We start from the raw sequence: 20,838 nt of genomic DNA, 5'->3' as shown, positions 1-20,838 counted from the left end.
CCCGTGTCCCCTGCATTGACAGGAGGATTCTTAACCACAGCACCACAAGGGAAGTCCCAAACTGGATATAAATTTGAACTTCAAATATAAACATACAGTCAAACTCTTAATCCTGGAACTCAACAAAACAAACAACCCAGTTTTAAAAATTGGCATAGGACTTGAATATGTATCCTCCCCAAAGAAGATATACAAATGGCCAATAAGCACATGAAAAGATGCCCAACATCACTAATCATTAGGGAAATGCAAATAAAAACAACAATGAGGTAACACCTCACACCCATTAGGATGGCTATTATAAAACAAAATAACAGAAATAGCAAGTGTTGGTGAGGATGTGGAGAAATTGGAACCCTTCTATAATGCTGGTGGGAATGTAGAATTGTGCAGTTGCTGTGGAAAGCAGTATAGCAGTTCCTCAAAAAAAAATTAAGCATATAATTACCATATGATCCAGTGGTTCCACTCCTGGGCATATATCCAAAAGAAGTTAAAGCAAGGACTCAAACAGCATTATTCACAATAGCCCAAAGGTGGAAGCACCTCAATTGCCCATCCATAGATGAATGGATGAACAAAATGTAGTATATACATACAATGAAATATTATTCAGCCTTAAAGGAAATTCTGTTACAGACTACAACATTGACAACCCTTGAAGATACGATAAATGAAACAAGCCAGACACAAAAGGACAAATATTGTATGATTCCATATGTATGAGTTACCTGGAGTAGTCAAATTCACAGAGACAGAAAGTATAATGGTAGTTACCATTGGCTTGAGGGAGAGGGGGAATAGGGAGTTATTGTTTAATGGGTACAGAGTTTCAGTTGAAGATGAAAAAGTTCTGGAGATGGATAGTGGCGATGTTTGCTCAACAGTGTGAATGTACCTAATGCCACTGAACTGTACACTTTAAAATGATTAAATGTTAAATTTTATGTATATTTTATCACAATAAAAAACACTATTATGATCATGCAAGAACCTAGGAACCTAATTAGGAAATATAGTTTCCATGAGACTGTCCTTAAAAATCTAATACCCCTCATAGGGGGCACAGATGAGTAAACAAGGTTGCAGTGGAATGTAACAACCAATACCATGTGCTAGATACTGGCTCTAAGTGCTCAGGGCAAAGATTTATTTGTTTGTATAACAAATGACTACTAAGTACTTTTGTTCTGTGCCAGTACTTTTCTAGGTGTCAAGGATATTGCACTGAATAAAACAGACAAATGTCCCCACCTTCATGTAGCTTACCTTCTTATTGGGGTAGAGAGAAACAAGTAAAATGTACTGTATGACAGATGGTAATAAGTGCTTGAAGAAAAATTAAGCAAGGAAAGAGGTTAGCTAGTAGAGAGTGTGGGGAGGGATTCACAATCTAGTGATGGGAAAGACATAAACAGATACTTCTTAAAAATCAAGATGAATGTTCCACAAAGAATATATATGGGACTTCCCTGGTGGCGTGGTGGTTAAGAATCTGCCTGCCAATGCAGGGGACACGGGTTCAAGCCCTGGTCCAGGAAGATCCCACATGCTGTGGAGCAGCTAAGCCCCTGCACCACAACTACCGAGCCTGTGCTCTAGAGCCCATGAGCCACAACTACTGAGCCCATGTGCCACAACTACTGAAGCCCACGTGCCTAGAGCCCATGCTACGCAGCAAGAGAAGCCACCGCAATGAGAAGCCTGCGCACCGCAACAACGAGTAGCCCTCGCTCGCCACAACTAGAGAAAAACCCACATGCAGCAACAAAGACCAAACACAGCCAAAAATAAATAAAATTAATTTATTTAAAAAAATGAATATATATGGAATATTTTATGGATGGACCAAGGAGGGGCATCTAATCTCACCTTGGAGAAGGGGAATATCAGGGAAGTTGTTTAGATAGAGCAGTGTCTGATATGAGTATTAAAGAATGCCATGAAGAGGCATTAATAGAAAGGAGGGGGCAAGATTAGCAGAAGGAGCATCATGTATAAATACCAGGATGTTTGAGACACTGTGGGGCATCCAAGGAACTGAGTAATTCAGTGTGAGGAGAGAGAGGAGGTGGGCAGATTGGGGCATTATGGGCCATGATGTGGAGTTTGAATTTTATCTGGAAGTCTATGGAGAACTATCAAAAGATATTAAACATGGGGCTTCCCTGGTGGTGCAGTGGTTGAGAGTCCGCCTGCCGATGCAGGGGACACGGGTTCGTCCCCTGGTCTGGGAAGATCCCACATGCCGCGGAGTGGCTGGGCCCGTGAGCCATGGCCGCTAAGCCTGCGCGTCCAGAGCCTGTGCTCCACAACGGGAGAGGCCACAACAGTGAGAAGCCCACGTATCACAAAAAGAAAAAGATATTAAACATGGAAGTGACACACTTGTGTTCTACTTTGGAAAGGTCACTTTTTGTTGCATGGGCCTGACTGGAAGAAACCAAGACCAGAATCAGGGAGGTATGACTAATGAATCCAAAAAAAAATTATAAGATTTAATTAAGGCACTGGCTGTAGGAATAGAGAGAAGACCCATCCGAGAAATGCCTAGGAGCAAATAAATAGTTTGGTGACCAACTGGATATGAGATTTTGAAGGACAGAGACATCAAGGATGATGCCAAGGTTTAAGGCTATGATGACTAGGTACCATTCACTAAATTAAGGAGTGCAAAGGAGAACAAATTTAGGGTAAATAATAATTCTATTTAAGACTTGTTTATTTTGGACCACTTGTGGACATCCAAGTGAAGCTGTCCAGTAGAGCACATCTGGAACTTAGAAAAAAACTCTGGGCTGAAGATGCAGATTTGGTAGTATCAGCCTATAGTAGATAGATGAAACCATGGACCTGGATGAGATCATGAAGGAAACTTGAGATTCAGAAGAAGAAGAAGACCAAGGAAGGAACCAGAGGGAAAACACCTAACTCATGGGACAGGTGGAGGAAGAGCAACCCAGTACAAAGGCTATTAAGACATAGTCAGAATTAGGAGACGAGGACCCAGAAAGGATGGCATCACAGAAGCCAATATCAAAGAGCTGTTCAAGTGGAGGGAGCAGCCACCATCAACAAATGCCAGGTAGCACTTATCACACCTTGTTACTTACTTGACTTCCCTGCCAAACTTGAGCTCTGCGAGGGCATCTGTACTTCTTACCTTCATATTTCCAGCTCCGGGTGCACAGCAGATATTTAATAAATATTTTGTTGAATAAACAAAGATTAAAGCTAAAATAATTCATTGGATTTGGTAGCAAATAGGTAGCGGGTGACCTTGATGAGAACAATTTTAGGAGAGTGGTGAGGGTGAAGCCATAAAGCAGTGGGTTGAGGTAAAAATGGGATATGAGAAAAATAGAAGAATCTTTTCAGAGGTTTAGCTGAGAAGAGGAAAGGATAAAACAACAGCTAGGAGTCAAGTAGGGCAGAAGGGACATGGGAGGGTTTTAGCCATATGAACCTTTTATTTTTTTTTTAGCGGTGGTAGATACCTGAATAGAAAAAGAGGAGAATTGATGGAGGAAGTATGTTCTGAAAGTGGAAAAGACAGAATCTAGACCTTGGGTGGAAGAAAGACATAAACATGTAAATAGTTGAATAAAAGTAAAAGGCTACAAATAGAAACAACTATGCAAGAACTCCTGTTTTTTTGGAGACTGTGGGATTTGAGCTGGGTCTTAAAGCATGTGTTAGGTAGATGGAGAAGCAATGGGAGGGCATTCTACATGAAGGGACTGCTGAGGTAGTGCTTTGTAATAAAAAATAATTTAAAAAGAGCCGCTGGATCTTTTTTAAGCCATGCTTCAAATTTTTCAAACAGGGAAAATTTCAGCCATTGTTTCTTTTAAATATTTTGTCTGTCTCCACCTGCCTCTCCTTACCTTCTGGAACTCCAAGTACACATATGTTAGGCTGCTGGTGGTTGTCCCATAGCTCACTGATGGTCTGTTCATGTACTCCAGTCTTTTAGTCTTTGTGTTTCATTTTGGGTAGCTTCTATTGTGGTCTTCAAATTCACTGATCTTTTCTTCTTGCCATGTCTAATCTGCTGTTAATCTATGCCCCATCCAGTTCACTTTTTTTTTTTTTGGTAAGCTTTTTTTTTTTTAATTAATTTATTTATTTTTTGGCTGCATTGGGTCTTCATTTCTGTGTGAGGGCTTTCTCTAGTTGCGGCAAGCAGGGGCCACTCTTCATCGTGGTGCGTGGACCTCTCACTATCGCAGCCTCTCTTGTTGCGGAGCGCAGGCTCAGTAGTTGCGGCTCACGGGCCTAGTTGCTCCGTGGCATGTGGGATCTTCCCAGACCAGGGCTCGAACCCGTGTCCCCTGCATTGACAGGTAGATTCTCAACCACTGTGCCACCAGGGAAGCCCCCAGTTCACTTTTCAACTGTAGAGGTTTTACTTGGGTCTTGTTCATACTCATGCTCATGCTTTCCTCCAACTCCTTGAACATATGGGATATATTTATAGTAGCTGTTTTATGTCTTTGTCTACTAACTCCACTATCTATATCATTTCTAAGTGTGTTTCTATTGATTTTGTCCTCATATTGGATCTTATATTCCTGCTTCTTCGCATGTCTGGTAATTTTTTATTTAATGTCAGACATTGGAAATTTAACTTTTGGAGGGTACTGGATATGTTTGGAATCCTTTAAATATTTTTGTACTTTGCAATAGGATGCAGTTAAATTACTTGGAAACAGTTTGATGTTTTCAAGACTTGCTCTTAAGCTTTGTTTGGTGGGTGCAGAACAGCTTTTAGGGCTAATTTGACCCTTCTATTGAGGCAATATGCTTCTGAAGTCTCCCTCAGTTTCTTATGTGTTTGGAAGCCTTCCTATTCTAGCTAGTGGAAACAAACTATTCCCAGATCTGTGTGTACTCCAAGGATTGATCCACCAGCTCCTTTCCAGTGGTTTCTTCTCCAGTCTTGGTAGTTTCCTAAAATCTATGTGCCAATTATTATTCAACTAAAGACTCAAGGAGAACCTCTGTGTATATCTGGAGCGCTCTCATTGCAGCTGTCTTCTCTCTAGTACTCTGCCCCATGAGGTCTAGCTGCCTTAGCATCCCTGAACTCTGAACTCTGTCGCTCAACTCAGGAAGATCACCAAACCTGCTGGGATCGCTTTCTCTGTGCAGTGGCCTGGGAACTCCTCAGGCAGTAAGCTGAAGCATTCATCAGGCTCATCTTGGGCATGTTTGCTCCTTTTTTCCAGAGATCTCTCTGTCCTGAACTGCCTATTTTCCAGTGTCTGAAAACGAGTTTCATAGATTTTGACCAATTTTTTAGTTGTTTAAGGAAAAAGGGTACATGTGGTTCCTGTTATTCCACCACGACCATAAGTGGAAGGTCAATGTGTCAACTTTAGGCCCTTAAAGTTAATTATGTTAGCTCCTGGAAATTCAGCTAGCACCTAGAACAGTGCTTAGCACATAGTAGGCATTCAATAAATTTTTTTTAATGAATGAGATCCTGTTTCCTCCCAACATTGTCCTCAATGAACTTTTCCCTTTTAATTCAAACCATTTTCCTAGTATGCCAAAAACATTATTGATTCTCTCCTCCGAAATACAGACTATCCTTTTCTATATTCATCTTGGTATAGTTAACATTCATCCATATCATTTCTAAAATGTTTAGGAAAAAAATAAAAGATCCTAAGAGAGGGCCTACATAAACCATAAGTGCCTCTAGTTAACTTCACCTCCTGGTAACTCCTTGAGCAAAATTTCTAATCAGTTGTGTACCCATCAAATGGTGATCTAATCCAATGGAGTAAATTCTCCTCAGAGGAAATGCTTCATATGCCTCATCTGCCAAAATAATTTAGCCGGGCCCTGGTCTAGCTCTGTAATTTATGGCCCAAAGGGTAGGAAGTGCCAAAAAATGGCTAGTATTGGCACATTGACTCTGTTACTTCGAGGCTACCAGGCTAAGTGCTAAAAACAAATGTCTTGAGTGAAATCTTCTCCTAAACCAGGTCCTCTTTTAGAAGGAGAAAGTAAATTAAGTTCAAAGCTAATAACTGTATTAGTACGTAGTGGGCATTTGGGCTTCTTCCATCATCCCTACAGCTGGGCTTCTTTCATCTCTATTAGCCCATTTGCCCTTTGAAAAGTAGCATGACATGACAAGAGTGGAACTACATATAACATTCCAGCACTAAGAGGAAAAAAATCTTTTTTTCCCCCATTTTTTATAAATCAGATGTGGAATTAAATGGAAATACCTTTTTAAGTGAAAATAATTTTGGGGGGTAAAATATTCTCCCCAAATTAGAATGGAATATGGTGTTAGGTAAGAGTGCCACCTAACAAGCCACAGCGTATGTGACTTATTACTGCTGCTTTTAAAGGGAGCATTTCCCAACTTATTGCCCTTGTTCTACATCTGTTTTTCACTCTGGAATAATGAATATGGATCCTTTAAGTCCTAGAAGAAATTGGCACCACTTAAAGTAATTTTGCTGACAGTCCCAGACTCCTAGGGCTTATCACTAGCAAGATAGATTCATGCCTAGAAGAATGGTAAGTTTGAAAGGGTTTTGGATATTTCTTTTCAGATTTTGATGGAAAGAGCAATGGGTCTGTTTACTTAGGCTCACTGTTGAGTCAAAATTAAGCCACAGGGGCTTCCCTGGTGGCGCAGTGGTTAAGAATCTGCCTGCCAGTGCAGGGGACATGGGTTCGAGCCCTGGGCCAGGAAGATCCCACATGCCATGGAGCAACTAAGCCCGTGTGCCACAACTACTGAGCCTGCGCTCTAGAGCCCGTGAGCCACAGCTACTGAGCCCTCATGCCACAGCTACTGAGCCCTCATGCCACAACTACTGAAGCCCACGCACCTAGAGCCCATGCTCCGCAACAAAAGAAGCCACCACGATGAGAAGCCTGTGCACCGCAACAAAGAGTAGCCCCCACTCGCCACAACCAGAGAAAAGCCCGCGCACAGCAGTGAAGCCCCAACACAGCCAAAAATAAAAAAAAAATAAATTAAATTAATTAGTTAAAAAAAAAAATTAAGCCACAAATCTATTTCCTGATTTTTCTGGAGGATAATATGTTAATATTTGAAAAATTTCTTCTGTATGAGCTATCAAGTCAAAAAGTATTTCTCATATACACAAGCCTCATAATAGCCATACATTTCTAGAAGTCCATGCCTCTCTTCAAACTACTCCCTTTAGACATTAGAATCTGAATGGGAAAAAAAGTAATTTCATAGAGTTTCTTTCCTTTAAGTAAAAGAATTTAGGGCTTTCCCTGGCGGTCCAATGGTTAGGACTCAGCGCTTTCACTGCCATGGGTCTGGGTTCAATCCCCAGTTGGGGAACTGAGATCCCGAAAGCCATGTGGTGCAGCCAAAAAAAAAAAAAAAAAAAGAATTATTTTAAAAATTATGGAATACTCTGCCCAAACAGGGCAATAAAGCAATGAAAGTAGTAGCAAAACAAAGCTCTTTAAAAATTAATTATTAGGTGGAAATAGAGTTTCATTTTACAGATGAAAAGTTCTGAAACATTTTGACCACAGCTTGTGAGGTGAAGAAGGGGAGGTAACATGAGAATGAGAGGGCTGAGTTTAATTTATTTTCCCCTCATTTTGTTTGCACTAGTAATTTGAGGGAAGAGTTTTTCAATGCTGGCTGTAATTATTAGGCCAAGAGATTTTAGTTGACGTAAGGTTGCAACATTCAGTATGCAGGAAAAACAGAACAAATCAAAGTCAAAATAAGTTTCTCCTCCTGGAGCTATTAGATGAGTGGGAACAGCTTGTACACTAATTGCACAGATGAAGTCATCTTTGTTGTACCAATATTAAAGGCTTGACATAAGAATCTTTCAGTTCCATCTCGCTCTGCTGTGTAATGTTAGTGACAGGTATTTAAGAACTGCCTGTTCTGTCCAAAAGGTCCAGTGACTACTGAGTACTATCCAGAGTGTCTATGTACATAGTTAACACTGCTCCCAACTGCTTTGAAGCACAGCAGAACGTCCATGTGGCAGGCACAACTCAGGTTGTAAGTCTCCCCTTTGGATTTCATAGTCATCATTTAACTTTTCAAAAAAAAATTTTTTTCTCACACTTCAAAGACAGTGAATAAGATTTTGCTTTTTTTTTTTTAAGAGGCCACTTTTATTTAAAAACAAACCTACTTGCTTCCTAAATGCAAAGGGACTTACAAAACAAGTAAAATATTTTACATGATGTCTCAGAACCTTCTTAAGTTTATTTTCTTTGTATAATCAGTTCCATTTGGTGGAGATTCCTTGATGTTATTTCACATTCTGTTAAGTGCTAACACACACCAAATTTATAGAATGATAAGGGGTTGTTGGTGTGAAGCAGGAAGGTTCTGCAAAATTAGGCTAAAGTTCAGTATTATGATCAAATGTTTACAATTTCCATTAACCCACAAGGAAAAAAAAAAAATTGGAAGCCCTGCAGTTGAATTCAGGAATGCCCTTTCTGAACAGTTACTTGCTGTTCACCAATGTGAAAGCAAAATGATCCTTCAAGTACTCTGGTTTGAGAATTTGCAATTGTTATTTGGTGTTCTAATAGAAGAGATATTGGCTCCAAGCTTTGCAAGAGAGGGGTATTTTGCAGTAATCTCTTTAGAAAGGTTGAGTCTATTTAAATATGTCAGACTACAACTTGCCATTATATGAAAGATATTAATATGACAGCTTCTCTGCTCCTTATCTTTCTTGCTTTTTAATAACCCCAAGTAATGAACCCTTTCAAATTTTTTATATATATAATTTTTATAATATGCAAACTGTACAGAACACCATGGCCATTAAAACAAGCTTACAGGTGCACTAATCTCCCTGGAAACATTGAAAGGCAGATAAACAATTCTGGACAATAGACATGAATACATTAACCTGTTTGAATTTCTTCCTAGCACACATGTTGACAGCTTCCCTACAAGAGAAAGGTTCAGAAAAATCAGAGGAGATAGAAATATTTTATTTTTGCAATAGAAAATAACACTGAACTTTCTATAGTAGTTCTGTCCAATAGAATAATATAAGCTACATAAAATTATTTTAAATTTTCTAGTAGCCTCATTTCAAAAAGTATACTTTAATAGTACATTTTATTTAGTCTAATAAATCTAAAAACATTATCAACATATAACCAATACAAAAAGTATTTATGAGATATTTTATGTTATTTTTCTCATACTAAGTCTTTGAAATCTGGTGTGTATTTTATACTCACAGAAAATCTGAATTTGGACCAGTCACATGTCAAATGCTTAATAGCTACACACGCCTAGTGACTACGGTGTTGGACAGAGCAAGCCTATAGCGTAGTACATATTCACTGTATTTAAAACACGAAATAGAGTCTCTTCAGTGGAGATCTCTTGCAGATTTTCCTTGAACTTTTCTGAAGCTCCATTGGTCCCCCCAAGGACTTGACATATTCCTGTCCAGAATAATTGTGCCTCAGGGTGCTCTGTATGCTATAAGGAACCAGGTCAACCTGAAGCTGGTGGTATTTTGTTGGGTTTCTGTGCGAGGGCTTTCTCTAGTTGCGGCAAGTGGGGGCCACTCTTCATCGCAGTGAGCGGGCCTCTCACTATCGCGGCCTCTCTTGTTGCGGAGCACAGGCTCCAGACGCTCAGGCTCAGTAATTGTGGCTCACGGGCCTAGTTGCTTCGCAGCATGTGGGATCTTCCCAGACTAGGGCTCGAACCCGTGTCCCCTGCATTGGCAGGCAGATTCTCAACCACTGCGCCACCAGGGAAGCCCCAAGTAGAAGTTTTTGTAAAGGTGTACTTGAAAGCTATTTGAAAATAAGGATGAACAGTTTTTAATATAGTCATGTCAAGAAGGGACTAAAAATAAGGTGTTGACCTTTTAACTTCTTTTTTGAGCTGAGTCCACATAAGCCCTCATTTTGTGAGTATTTGTTATCCCTTTAGTGTTTTTCAGGGCAGTTTCCCATTCATGCTTTTTACAGCAGAGCTATCAACAATTCACTCTCACATCTCAGCATGTCCCAAGTCAAACTCATCACCATCTCTTTAAATCCGTTCTTTTGGACTCTTCTAGTTCGTTCTGGAAAGGACATCACTTGGAGTTATACCCAACGTGTCCTTCTCCATTGCTCCTGACAACAAATAAGTTGCCATATCCTCTTATTTACCTCTACAGTGTCTCGGACAATCATTCCCACTCGGCTATTCTCACTGACAGCATCCTAGTTCAGGCCCGTGTTGCCTCCCATATACCCTTGGAATCACCTCCAGTCCTGTTTCCCTTTAACTCCTAGATTCCAACATTTATCAAGATTTCTAAAGCCCAGCTCAAAGCATGTCACCTCCCAGCTCAAAAACCCTCAGTTCCTCCGCATTACCTAATAAAGTCCAAATTCTTTAGCCTGACATTCAAAGCCCACCCATGCTCTGACCCCAATATAATGTTATAATGTTGTCTCCTTACTCCCCTACATGTACTACAGCCAAAATATACTAATTGTCCCCCCAATACGCCCTGCCCATCCTAGCATCTGGCCTTTGTCTGTGGTGTTTTTGTCTCTTCTTACTTCCCTGACTGCTTGCTGATTGAAATATGACCCCATCCTTCAAGTCCCAGTCAAAACCACTACCTCTTCCATGAAGTCCTTCTGGATTTTCCAGCAGGAAATAATCTTTTGGTCCTTGTGTATACTTTTTTTGTATTTTTATTCTGGTCCTTACTACAGCTTACATTGTAAACCTGTTTGTGTGTGTATGTGTGTCAATATCTTGTATATTCTCAGATTATAAAGTTCATTTCATTGATGAACAGATATTTATTGAGTACCTACTAGGTGCTAGTGCAATACAGAAAACAGAGAGCAAGCTGGACATAGAGTATCCATTTTGAACGACCATCCTACAGCACCTAGCATGTATGTTGCACTTTGTAAGCACTCAATGATTCCTTGTCGAATACATGACTAAATTCCTAATTTTACTGAAAAATGCATTTCCAGAAAGTTTTATTTTCAGACCAGAAAAGTAAGAATAGGAATTAAATTGAAAAGGCTTCAGAGAGGCTGAACTAGGAGTTCACAACATATATGTGTTTGTCTCTTGCACAGTTTAGCCATGGAGACCCTGGCAAGCCCTCACACAGAGCCCTTTGCTCTCTGTTTACATACATCTTTAACAATAATAATCATGACAGCAACCACAGTGAGCTTGAGTATTTGTTTTCCAAGCTCGTTTCAGATGAGAAGCAGCAAATTAGGAGCAGGGAGTAGAAATGGCACAATCAGTCACACTGGCATCAGTGAGACTGACAGTCCAGCAGCAAGGGATGACCCAAAAAGGCTAAAAAACAAAACAACAATTAAAAAAAAAAACCCAGCAATCTGCAGCCATTTAGAATAGGGACAAACAGTTCTGCATACCTCTAAAGGGCCGTAGGGCTTCTCAGTGTTATAGCACAATAGTACTTTTAATGACAGCCTCAAGTCATCAAGCTGGATTATGTTTATAATGCACTATTTTAGAAGGCAGGGAAGATTAATATATTGGAAATGTTTCCATTCAAGATAATTAAAACTCAGCCATCTATTAAACTCACTTATCCAGAACGACTCTCTCCGACCCTCACCCGCAGGCTCTGGAGCCAGGATTTTATTGTACTTCCTCGCATTACTTGATTCATTTGCCTCAGAACATTCGTTGGCTCTTGCATCTAGTTCAATTTTCATTCAATAAGTTTTATTCCCATTCTATTTGCACATTCTGCAAGGGCCAGTGGAGGACACAAAAGATTTGAAAAGTCTAGACCCTAGGCTTGTCTTGGAGATGCTCAAGGTCTTGTTGAGGAGATAAGACCTACATCCTTGAACCAACATAAGGACACAATAGAGAAATGCAAATAAGTGTATTGTGAAACAAACTTTGCAACGAAGGGTCATTTGGGACTTGATCCTTCTTGACTAGAGCTAATCAAGATTTCTTAGATATGAGACTCTGAGCCAGAAATGGAAGATTTAGGGTAAAGAAAACAGCACAAAGAGGATCGCAGACCAGAGGCAAGAGAGAGTAAATTGTGTGCTGGCGATTGTCAAGAGCCCACCTGGCAGACTGAGGCTGAGGGCCCTGCTTGGGAATAATATGAGATAAGTTTGAAGCATTCCACCGTTTTGTACAAATCCCTGTCATCTTTCTAAAATCACGTCTTAGTCTGCTCAGGCTGCCATAACAAAATACCATAGACTGGGTGGCTTAAACAAAAAAATTTATTCTCACAGTTCTAGAGGCTGGGAAGTCCAAGATCAAGGTAGAAGCCAATTTGGATTCTGGTGAGGGCTGCTTCCTGCCTTGCAGACAGCCACGTTCGGGCTGTGTCCTTACATGGGGCAGAGAGAGAAAGCTCTCTGGTGTCTCTTCCTATAAGGACACTAATCCCATCATGAAGTGCCCACCCTCATGACCTCATCTAACTCTAATTACCTCCCCAAAGCCCCATCTCCAAATACCATCACATTGGAGGTTAGGCCTTAAACATATGAATTTGGCAAGGGTAGGGGGTTGTGGATGGGGACCCAACATTCAGTCCAAAATAGGTCATATGAATGTAAATCCCTGCATCTTTTACTTTTTTTTGTGGGGGTGCTGCATTGGGTCTTCGTTGCTGCGTGCGGGCTTTCTCTAGTTGTGGTGAGTGGGGGCTACTCTTCATTGCAGTGCGCGAGCTTCCATTGTGGTGGCTTCTCTTGCTGCGGAGCGTGGACTCTAGGCGTGCAGGCTCAGTAGTTGTGGCTCGTGGGCTCTAGAGTGCAGGCTCAGTAGTTGTGGCCCACGGGGCTTAGTTGCTCCACAGCATGTGGGATCTTCCCAGACCAGGGATCGAACCCGTGTCCCCTGCATTGGCAGGCAGATTCTTAACCACTGCACCACCAGGGAAGTCCCCCTGCATCTTTTGAAAAGCTCAAAAAATGAAGTGTGATATACAGATTGGTATTTGTCTTCACTCATGTCATTTCACTCGAGAGTTTACATAACAGCTAGTTGCAAGCTACAAAACTGACTTGATTTGCTTTCTCTACATTCATTTTCCAAAAAAAAAAAGAAGAGAGAAAACCGGAAATGTAAAGTTCTCCTTTGGTTAGAAGCTCTGGAAGTATTCTACTTTTAGAAGACGTCATCCAGTGTATCTGAAGCTTTGGATGATGGTTAACAGATTGATGAGTAATTGCATATAAACACAAACAATGGGCTGAAACTTTCTACAGCTTGTTAACTGGTAAAGACTGGAGATTTATCAGCCTGTTAAAACGAGGTTCTGATAACTGTGCTTTTACTTTTCTCACTAGACTATAAACTCTGGGAGGATGGGGTACGTGTTTTCCCCAGCATCTAGACCATCACCTACCACAGAAATGGGACTTAGTGTTAAGTGAAAAACTAAATAAATGATTGGATGCAAGACAAATTAATTTGTTAACATTTGACTAAAGTAAACATATATTTCTCAGAATTAACTTAGCCTGAATTGGCTGAGATGCTTATGACTGGTGGATTATGCCTATTTAACAAATTAAAAGCAAACCACAAAATCAAGGATTTTAAACTAATTTTTTCCCAGACATGTTCGTTGTAGATCCAATACACGTACTCTGTTGAACTGGCTGCTTTGTGTAATTGAGAGCCAATTTCAACGTTCACATGACAATGAAAACCTCAAGCTTAAATTTATTAATACGTTGCCTTGGCAGAACACCAGGCCTCTTAATAGCAAAATATGGAGAGAAAGGATATTAGTCTCCAAAGACTTGAGTTTGATTTTGAAAATAAACTGATGTTGTTCTTTAAAGATCATTCATAAGGAGCCATAACTGTGGAGATGTGGACTATAAAGAAATTTAAATGAAAAATAATTCAAAGTACAGAGAATCAGAGTTTCAGCATGGTATTTGGTTGGAAGGCCCAGGGATCAAAATATTTAAGTGTTTTAGGTCCCACCTTAGCAATTCAAATCCTGAATAGTTGCTAATGCATCGATCTGATAACTCCTAATCTAGACATACTTAACAAATAATTTGCCAAACACACTAGGATATGGAACAGAAGAACTACATATTCAACCAGGTGGACCCCAGAAAAGGAGACTTCATCATTTCTGATAACCATGGTTGCCATTTATTTAGCACATACCAGGTATCTGTCTAGCACTATGTCAAGTGACGTACAGACTTATCTAATCCTTACAAAACCCCCATTGAGCAGATGAGGAAACTAAGGCTTAAAAATATGTTAAATAAATTACCCCTTAATTGATTACTCCAAATCAACAAGCCTGTAAATGGCAAAGGCACGATTTTAGCCTTTGCTATTGACCACTCCGTTTTGTTCCACTGCTCCTCAAAAGATGGTCCGTGAACTGGCAACATGAACATCACCTGGGAACTTGCTGGAAATCAGTCCTGAACTCCACACAGGCTTACTGAATCAGAATCACTGGCTGTGGGACCTAGGAATCTGTTTTAACCAGCTCTCCGGGAGATTCTAATGCACACTGAATTTTGAGAAGTACATCTCTATTCTACTCTATTTCTCCAAACTTTAGCAAATATTTATATTTCACTTTTCCAGTGCAGTTTCTTACAAAACCCAGAAAATTAATATCACATTCCTTTCTTTGTTTGAATTATGTGAACAATAGTCACTAGACTAGAAACCTTAATTCCTACAAATAGAATATATAAAATGAGCCCCAAGGAAAACAACCCAATGGCATTATTATCCATCTAAAATATGAACAAGGGCTACAGTGATTGGAATTCTTTCAAGACCTGACTACACATATTGGTTTAGGATTAAAACAGTAACCACTTAGCTCATTCTAAGCTTTAACAGATAAAATAGATTTTTAATATAAGCTCAGAAAGAGTATCTTGCCAAGAGGGCAAGAGTAACCATCCGGTGTGCTGTGACAAAAGTGAAATATAATATATGTAAAGGGCAATCAGAATTCCAATCTATTGCTATGAATGATTGTCTTGCCAGGTAATGAAATGTATTGACATTACTGCTGAGCTGTCATTGGCATGTTATACAGACATTGAGATTTTCTAAGCAAAGTTACTGGAAGTCATTCAAATATTTATAATGGTGTAATGGGTGAAATGGAGACTTTCTCTTTCAAAAAAAATTTTGTTCCAAATTCCTTGATGAGAAAATATTTGGAATAAAGCACAATAGATTTATATACAGACTTATATGGCTGAAATTGATTTTTGTTTCCCTGGGAATTTAAGAATCTTTTTAATAGTTGAGAGCTGGTGTACAGCTGCAAGAGGTTGGCTTAATATGGAGCCAATATTTATGCTTTCTTGATAGAACAAATGAGAGTTCTCGCTCTGTTTTCTATCTTACTTTGGTTGAAAGCCTGGCAACACTGGGATATAATACTTGCTTCTTCAAAATGTTTCTAAGTTGTTCACTGTTTTGTATTTAATCTTGAAGCTGCTTTATTTATAATATTATTAAACCTCAAAGAAACACATGGTGGAAGAGAATGGAGAAATTCTGTGATTTCACTGTTTTATTCTTCTTTAATAGAATTTATGTGAAACCGAAAATCGTTCAAGTTTGTGTTTTTATTTTCAAGGAGTGTGTCCATGCCTTGCAACAGGATGCCTTACACAGATGAGTAAATCACAGTACACAATAAATTTTATGGCTGAAGAAATTATTTCTGCGGAAATCTCCCTCTAACAGGTGAGTGAAGATTTATGTAGATACTTGTTATCTCTATATCTAAATAAAGCAAGCACAGTCTTGAAAAAATACAAACATATTTTTGTCCAAATGCAGATCCAGCACAATTGCAGCCAGTACCCTCTACTTCTTAATAATTTCTAGGTTTTCTCTAGCCTTACATATTTATTCCTACTGCTTACCATTTGCCTGCTATATTGAGGATCTACTAAAGGCCAGTATTATGCTTGTGTTTTACCTGGATATCATATGTACAGGTGCAGTACTCTGACATATGGTAAGCACTCAAGCAAATATTATTATCTACATACAACTGCTGAAAACAAAATTTGCCGGTAGACAAAGTAAGTGATGCTTCTTGGATCCTAGGTCTCACTAGCAGAACTTTGACATCAGATAATACCATCTTTTAGCATGCATAGCAGGAATCCAACTGGTCAGTGTAATGTAGTGGTTAAAATCGTGGACACTGGCACCAGACAACCTTGGTTCCAGTCCGTGTTCTACTGCTTATTACCTACGTGACCTTGAACCAGACGTTCAGCTTCCTACGCCCCTGTTTCTTATCTCGTAGAACTGTTGTACAGATTAACTCAGAGAGTGCTTGGAAAAGTGTTTGGTGTGGGGTAGGTGGACAATATATGGTAGCCATCATTGTTATTCTCTGGGCCCATTTCATCACCTGTAAATGGATGCAATAAACAAGCAGACCTTATGGAATTTCTGTTATGCGGAAGTCTAGAGGTTCCATAAGGTCAAGAACCATGTATGTCTTTTCACTATTGGATCCTAGCACATAGCATAGATTCCTGGCATACAAATAAAAATTTAAGTGAATGAATAAATGAAATAAATAAACATATATAAATATATATATATAAAGCATTCGGCACAGTGCCTGACACATAGCAAGTGTTCAATAAATGAGGGCTGTTTTAAGTATGCTTAACTATCTTGTGGACTCCCTTAATACAGTTTAGTTCAAGCCAGACCTCTGTCCATAATACTGGGAAATTTTCAGTGGGAAGTCTTCACTCCCTGGAACTAAGACCTCCAGGAAGCTCTACCCAGTGGCGTTATGGAATAATAGCTCCTTATGCCTTGACTAGAAAGGAGTTAGTGGTAAGGGCATTGGGCCAGAAATCCAGGTCAAGTCCTGGCTTGATGATTTCATAGTTGTGTGGCCTTCACCAAGTCATTTCACCTATTTGAGTCTGTCTCCTCAATTGTAAGATAAATGGTTTGGATTGAAAGATCCTCTTCTAATTCTGGATCTCTGTAATTTCAGAAATTATATCATAACTCTTTGTTCCTGGATATGTGAAAAATTTTTATGACTTATCTCTCACGTATGTAGCATGCCTATTATACACACACATACACACACACACAAATGTGTATATATGAGTCAGCAATGCCTGCTGTGAATTTTTCATCCAGTACAGGAACTTCTCTTCTGGAACAATGAATTCCTCTCTCCATTTGTACCTTTCTTGGTGATGCCTGGTTGTGAATTAGACATTTAGATTTGGCATCCATATTAGATTAGAACTGAGAAATGTTCTAAAAGGAAGCCTTGATTAAGAAAAATTAATGACTTATTTTGTCCATTCCAGCCCAATGTAATTTTCCTCCTCCATACTTATCCAGTTTTTCTTGTTTGTGCCAATTATATGCCAGATTTTGAACCTGAGTCTCTGTCATCAGAGTCAATGAACTCTCTACTCTACACTGTCTTTCAAACAGCTGCTTGCCTTGTCAAATCCCATCAGTCTAAACATCTCCCTGGAAGCAGATCTGTTTATTATGTTTATTTGAATTCCACCCTTCCAAACACACACACACAGTTGTGAACATAATAGGTGCACAGTAAATGTATGTTGAGTAAATGGAAGATAAAAAGGACACACTGGGCCTTCTTCAGTTTTTGGCCTCATTTCTCTCCTAGAATTCCTTTTTTGGATCAAAACAGGAAGTGGTAAGGTTGTCACATGAATACAAATCACTGAGTTGTGACAAGTGCCAAACTGGCTCTAAGGCATCAAGGAAGTCAAAGCTTAGTCCTCTCTGTTTCTTTCCCAGCATTCACAGGCCTGAACATCAATCACCCCATCCTATGCAGCCTCTGTAGACAGCCGCCTGGTTAGCCTGGCCCTAACCAGGCCCAGGGATCCCTGAACTTTTCGTATTCTACACCAAAGAGTTTTTGCTGGGCTTATTAAAGTATATTTTGGGAGAGGTTGATTAGCTCTTTGGTTTTGTTACCACTCATATATATTTCGAAGACTGCAAAAATAAAAGATCGAACAAGCCATTATTTCTGATCATGGAGATGAGAGAGCTCATACTTAAACGAGAATAATAAATGCAATTTTGGAATCTACTGGATACTCTTTTGAAAAGTAGGTAGTCATGATCAATCTAGGAAGGTTGCATTAAACTTAGCACTTGAATTACGCAAGTTCAAACTGACAACTGTAATAAGCAGTCTTCAACTTCCAGAAGCTTTACATAATAAAAGTTTATTGCTGACTCATGCAATAGTGTAATGCAAGTATTCTTGGTTAGCCAGTGATGCCCCAAATAGTATCTCAGGGATCCAGGTTCTTTCCTTTTTGTAGTGCCACCTCTTCTAGATCTTCAGTCTTCTCCATTAAACTGCAGGAGGAAAAGAGAGAGATTGGAAGAGTGGAATATTAAGCAGAAAGTTTTTGTAGACCAGGCTTAAATACATATCACTTCCTGCCCACATTTTATTGGCCAGAATTCAGTCATATGGTCACACCTAACTGCAGGGAAGGCTAGGAAAAGCAGTCTAGCTGAGTGCCCAGTAAGAAAAGGAACTGGGGTAAAGTGAACTCACAGCAGTCTTTGCCACAGCTCTACATGTGTACTTCCCATCCAACATCATGATGTTAGCAGTGTTCCATGTAAAGGGCCAATAAATGGTTGCTCTTTTTATAACTAGTACATCTGATAAAATCTAATAACCATTATCCGAGAATATATGGAGCAAAGCCAAGTGCTAATTGTGGGCTATGATAAATAAGACATGACCTTGGCCCCTAAGAATTTTGTACTGAAATAGAACTGTCAACCAACTCTTTCTTCTTTTTCTTTTTTCTTTTTTCTTTTGGCTCTGCTGCGTGGCTTGTGGGATCTTAATCCCTGGGCCAGGAATCGAACCGGGGGCCCCAACAGTGAGAATGCCAAGTCCTGCCAGGGAATTCCCTTTTTATCTATTTTTTTCTTTTTTTTTCAACCAACTCTAAAATAGAGAAGAATAAAGTAAGGATAGAGGTGAAAGTCTTTTGTAGCATACATCTTGTTATATGTCTGTCTACCATAACTTTAAGCCACTCAAGACAGACCTGATAACACGCCTTTGTGTTTATGGTCTTTATTCATTGCCTGGCATACAGCAGGTATTATAGAAGTGATTTTCTTTTTAATAAAAATTATTTATTTATTTATTTTTGGCTGCGTTGCGTCTTCGTTGCTGTGCACAGGATTTCTCTAGTTGCAGCGAGCAGGGGCTACTCTTCATTGCGGTGCACGGGCTTCTCATTGTGGTGGCTTCTCTTGTTACAGAGTACGGGCTCTAGGCACACAGGCTTTAGTAGTTGTGGCTCACAGGCTGAGTAGTTGTGGCTCATGGCCTCTAGAGCACGGGCTCAGTAGTTGTGGCCCACGGGCTTAGTTGCTCCGCGGCATGTGGGACCTTCCTGGACCAGGGCTCGAACCCATGTCCCCTGCATTGACAGGCGAATTCTTAACCACTACACCACCAGGGAAGTCCTAGGGCAATAGTTCTTAACAGGGTTGTGTGTATGCATGGAAGAGGGGGATTTGGCTGATTTACCTCTTATTGAGTAACAACTACCCCCAAACTTAATGGTTTAACACAATCATTTATTTTGCTGATGATTTTGTAGGTCAGGAATCTGGGAAGGACTAGGCTAGATAGTTTTGTTCCACATGGTTTTAGCTGTAGTGGCTGGGCCTAGAGGATCCACTTTCAAGATGGTTCCTTATTTACACAGAGTGCCTCAGTGTTCTACACATGGGGTCTTATACTTTGAGCTGCTCCATATGGCTTGGGCTTCTCCTGTCATGGTGGTCTCAGGATATCTAATCACATTTCTTACAAGAGGCAGGAGTTAAGGCTACCAGGTCAGTAAAGGGCCATGCCCAGAACTGGCAGTGTCACTTCTATTACATTTTACAGGACCTAACCACATTCAAGAGGTTGAGAAATAGATTCTACCTCTTGATGGGGAAAACAGCACAGTGACACTGTGGAAGGGCATGTCGGATGGGAAATATTGGGGATTATCTTTGAAAAATACTAACTGCTACCCAAGTCACCTGAGGAACTTTTTCAAATTATGGCCATTATGCTTCCAAGTTTTAAATAGGTTCCATGGGGAATTCTGATACCTATCCCCAGCTCAGACCCAGTAGTGTAGAACAGAAAGAAAAAGTGGCTCAGGACCGAAATGTAAAAAGAACAACTCTGAATAGGGAGTTCCTGCTGATAGACCAGAGATGAAATAAATGAGCTAGAGGCATGATGGGAGCCAAAGGAGGAGATGATTTCAAGGAGGGTGTGGTCAGAAGCACCAAATGCTGTAGAGACGGTGAGAATGAGGAGAAATAGGCAGAGGCTGACAAATATGGCTTTGAAATCTCTCCAGGCGTCTCTGAACTCTGTTTCAGTTGGGATTGGAATTCAGAATCAGAAGCTTACAAACTGAGTCTGCAACCAGAATAGGTTCCATTTTGTCCCCCAGCAGTTTGGCTATCCTCATGAAACCCTATTTGTAAGGACTGAAATAGCAGTTATCTGACAGCAGTACACAATCTGCAAATGAGAAAAATTGTGACAGACTTTACAGGTAGTTAAAGTGTGAACTTCAAGAAAATGGAGACATTTCCCTTCTGCTCCTCCCTTTTATCTTTGCAAGTAAGTTCTTTGGCAGTTAGTTTGGTGCTTTTCTTTGTTTGGGATATCAAGTCAGAATCAGTGTATCAGCTAGCTCTTGCTGTATAACAAATCATCCCAAAGTCAGTGGCTTATAATC

The 20,838-nt window shown here is 39.9% G+C and overlaps 1 protein-coding gene and 2 long non-coding RNA genes across 3 annotated transcripts in view; 2 read left to right on the top strand and 1 right to left on the bottom strand.

Annotated features, from left to right (window-relative positions):
- LOC125960514 (uncharacterized) overlaps positions 1 to 20,838 on the top strand; it is a 234,738-nt gene that overhangs the window by 152,839 nt on the left and 61,061 nt on the right. The gene's annotated exons all lie outside the window — the stretch shown is intronic.
- Positions 1 to 20,838, top strand: part of LOC117201145 (uncharacterized) — a 66,487-nt gene that overhangs the window by 6,260 nt on the left and 39,389 nt on the right. Inside the window, exon 2 of the long non-coding RNA XR_007470249.1 lies at positions 15,645 to 15,754. This is a non-coding gene — a long non-coding RNA (uncharacterized LOC117201145). The remainder of the gene's footprint in view (positions 1 to 15,644; positions 15,755 to 20,838) is intronic.
- The window catches only part of DRAM1 (DNA damage regulated autophagy modulator 1), an 86,822-nt gene continuing 84,103 nt past the window's right edge, over positions 18,120 to 20,838 (bottom strand). The window contains exon 7 of the mRNA XM_033427620.2: positions 18,120 to 18,412. Coding sequence (XP_033283511.1) covers positions 18,395 to 18,412 — 18 coding nt within the window. The 3' untranslated portion in view covers positions 18,120 to 18,394. The remainder of the gene's footprint in view (positions 18,413 to 20,838) is intronic.

Source organism: Orcinus orca, chromosome 11, assembly GCF_937001465.1.
Source record: "Orcinus orca chromosome 11, mOrcOrc1.1, whole genome shotgun sequence".
In the NCBI taxonomy this organism is placed as follows: Eukaryota; Metazoa; Chordata; class Mammalia; order Artiodactyla; family Delphinidae; genus Orcinus; species Orcinus orca.
The sequence above is the reverse complement of the archived record's forward strand: the minus strand, read 5'-3'. Positions and strand labels throughout refer to the sequence as shown.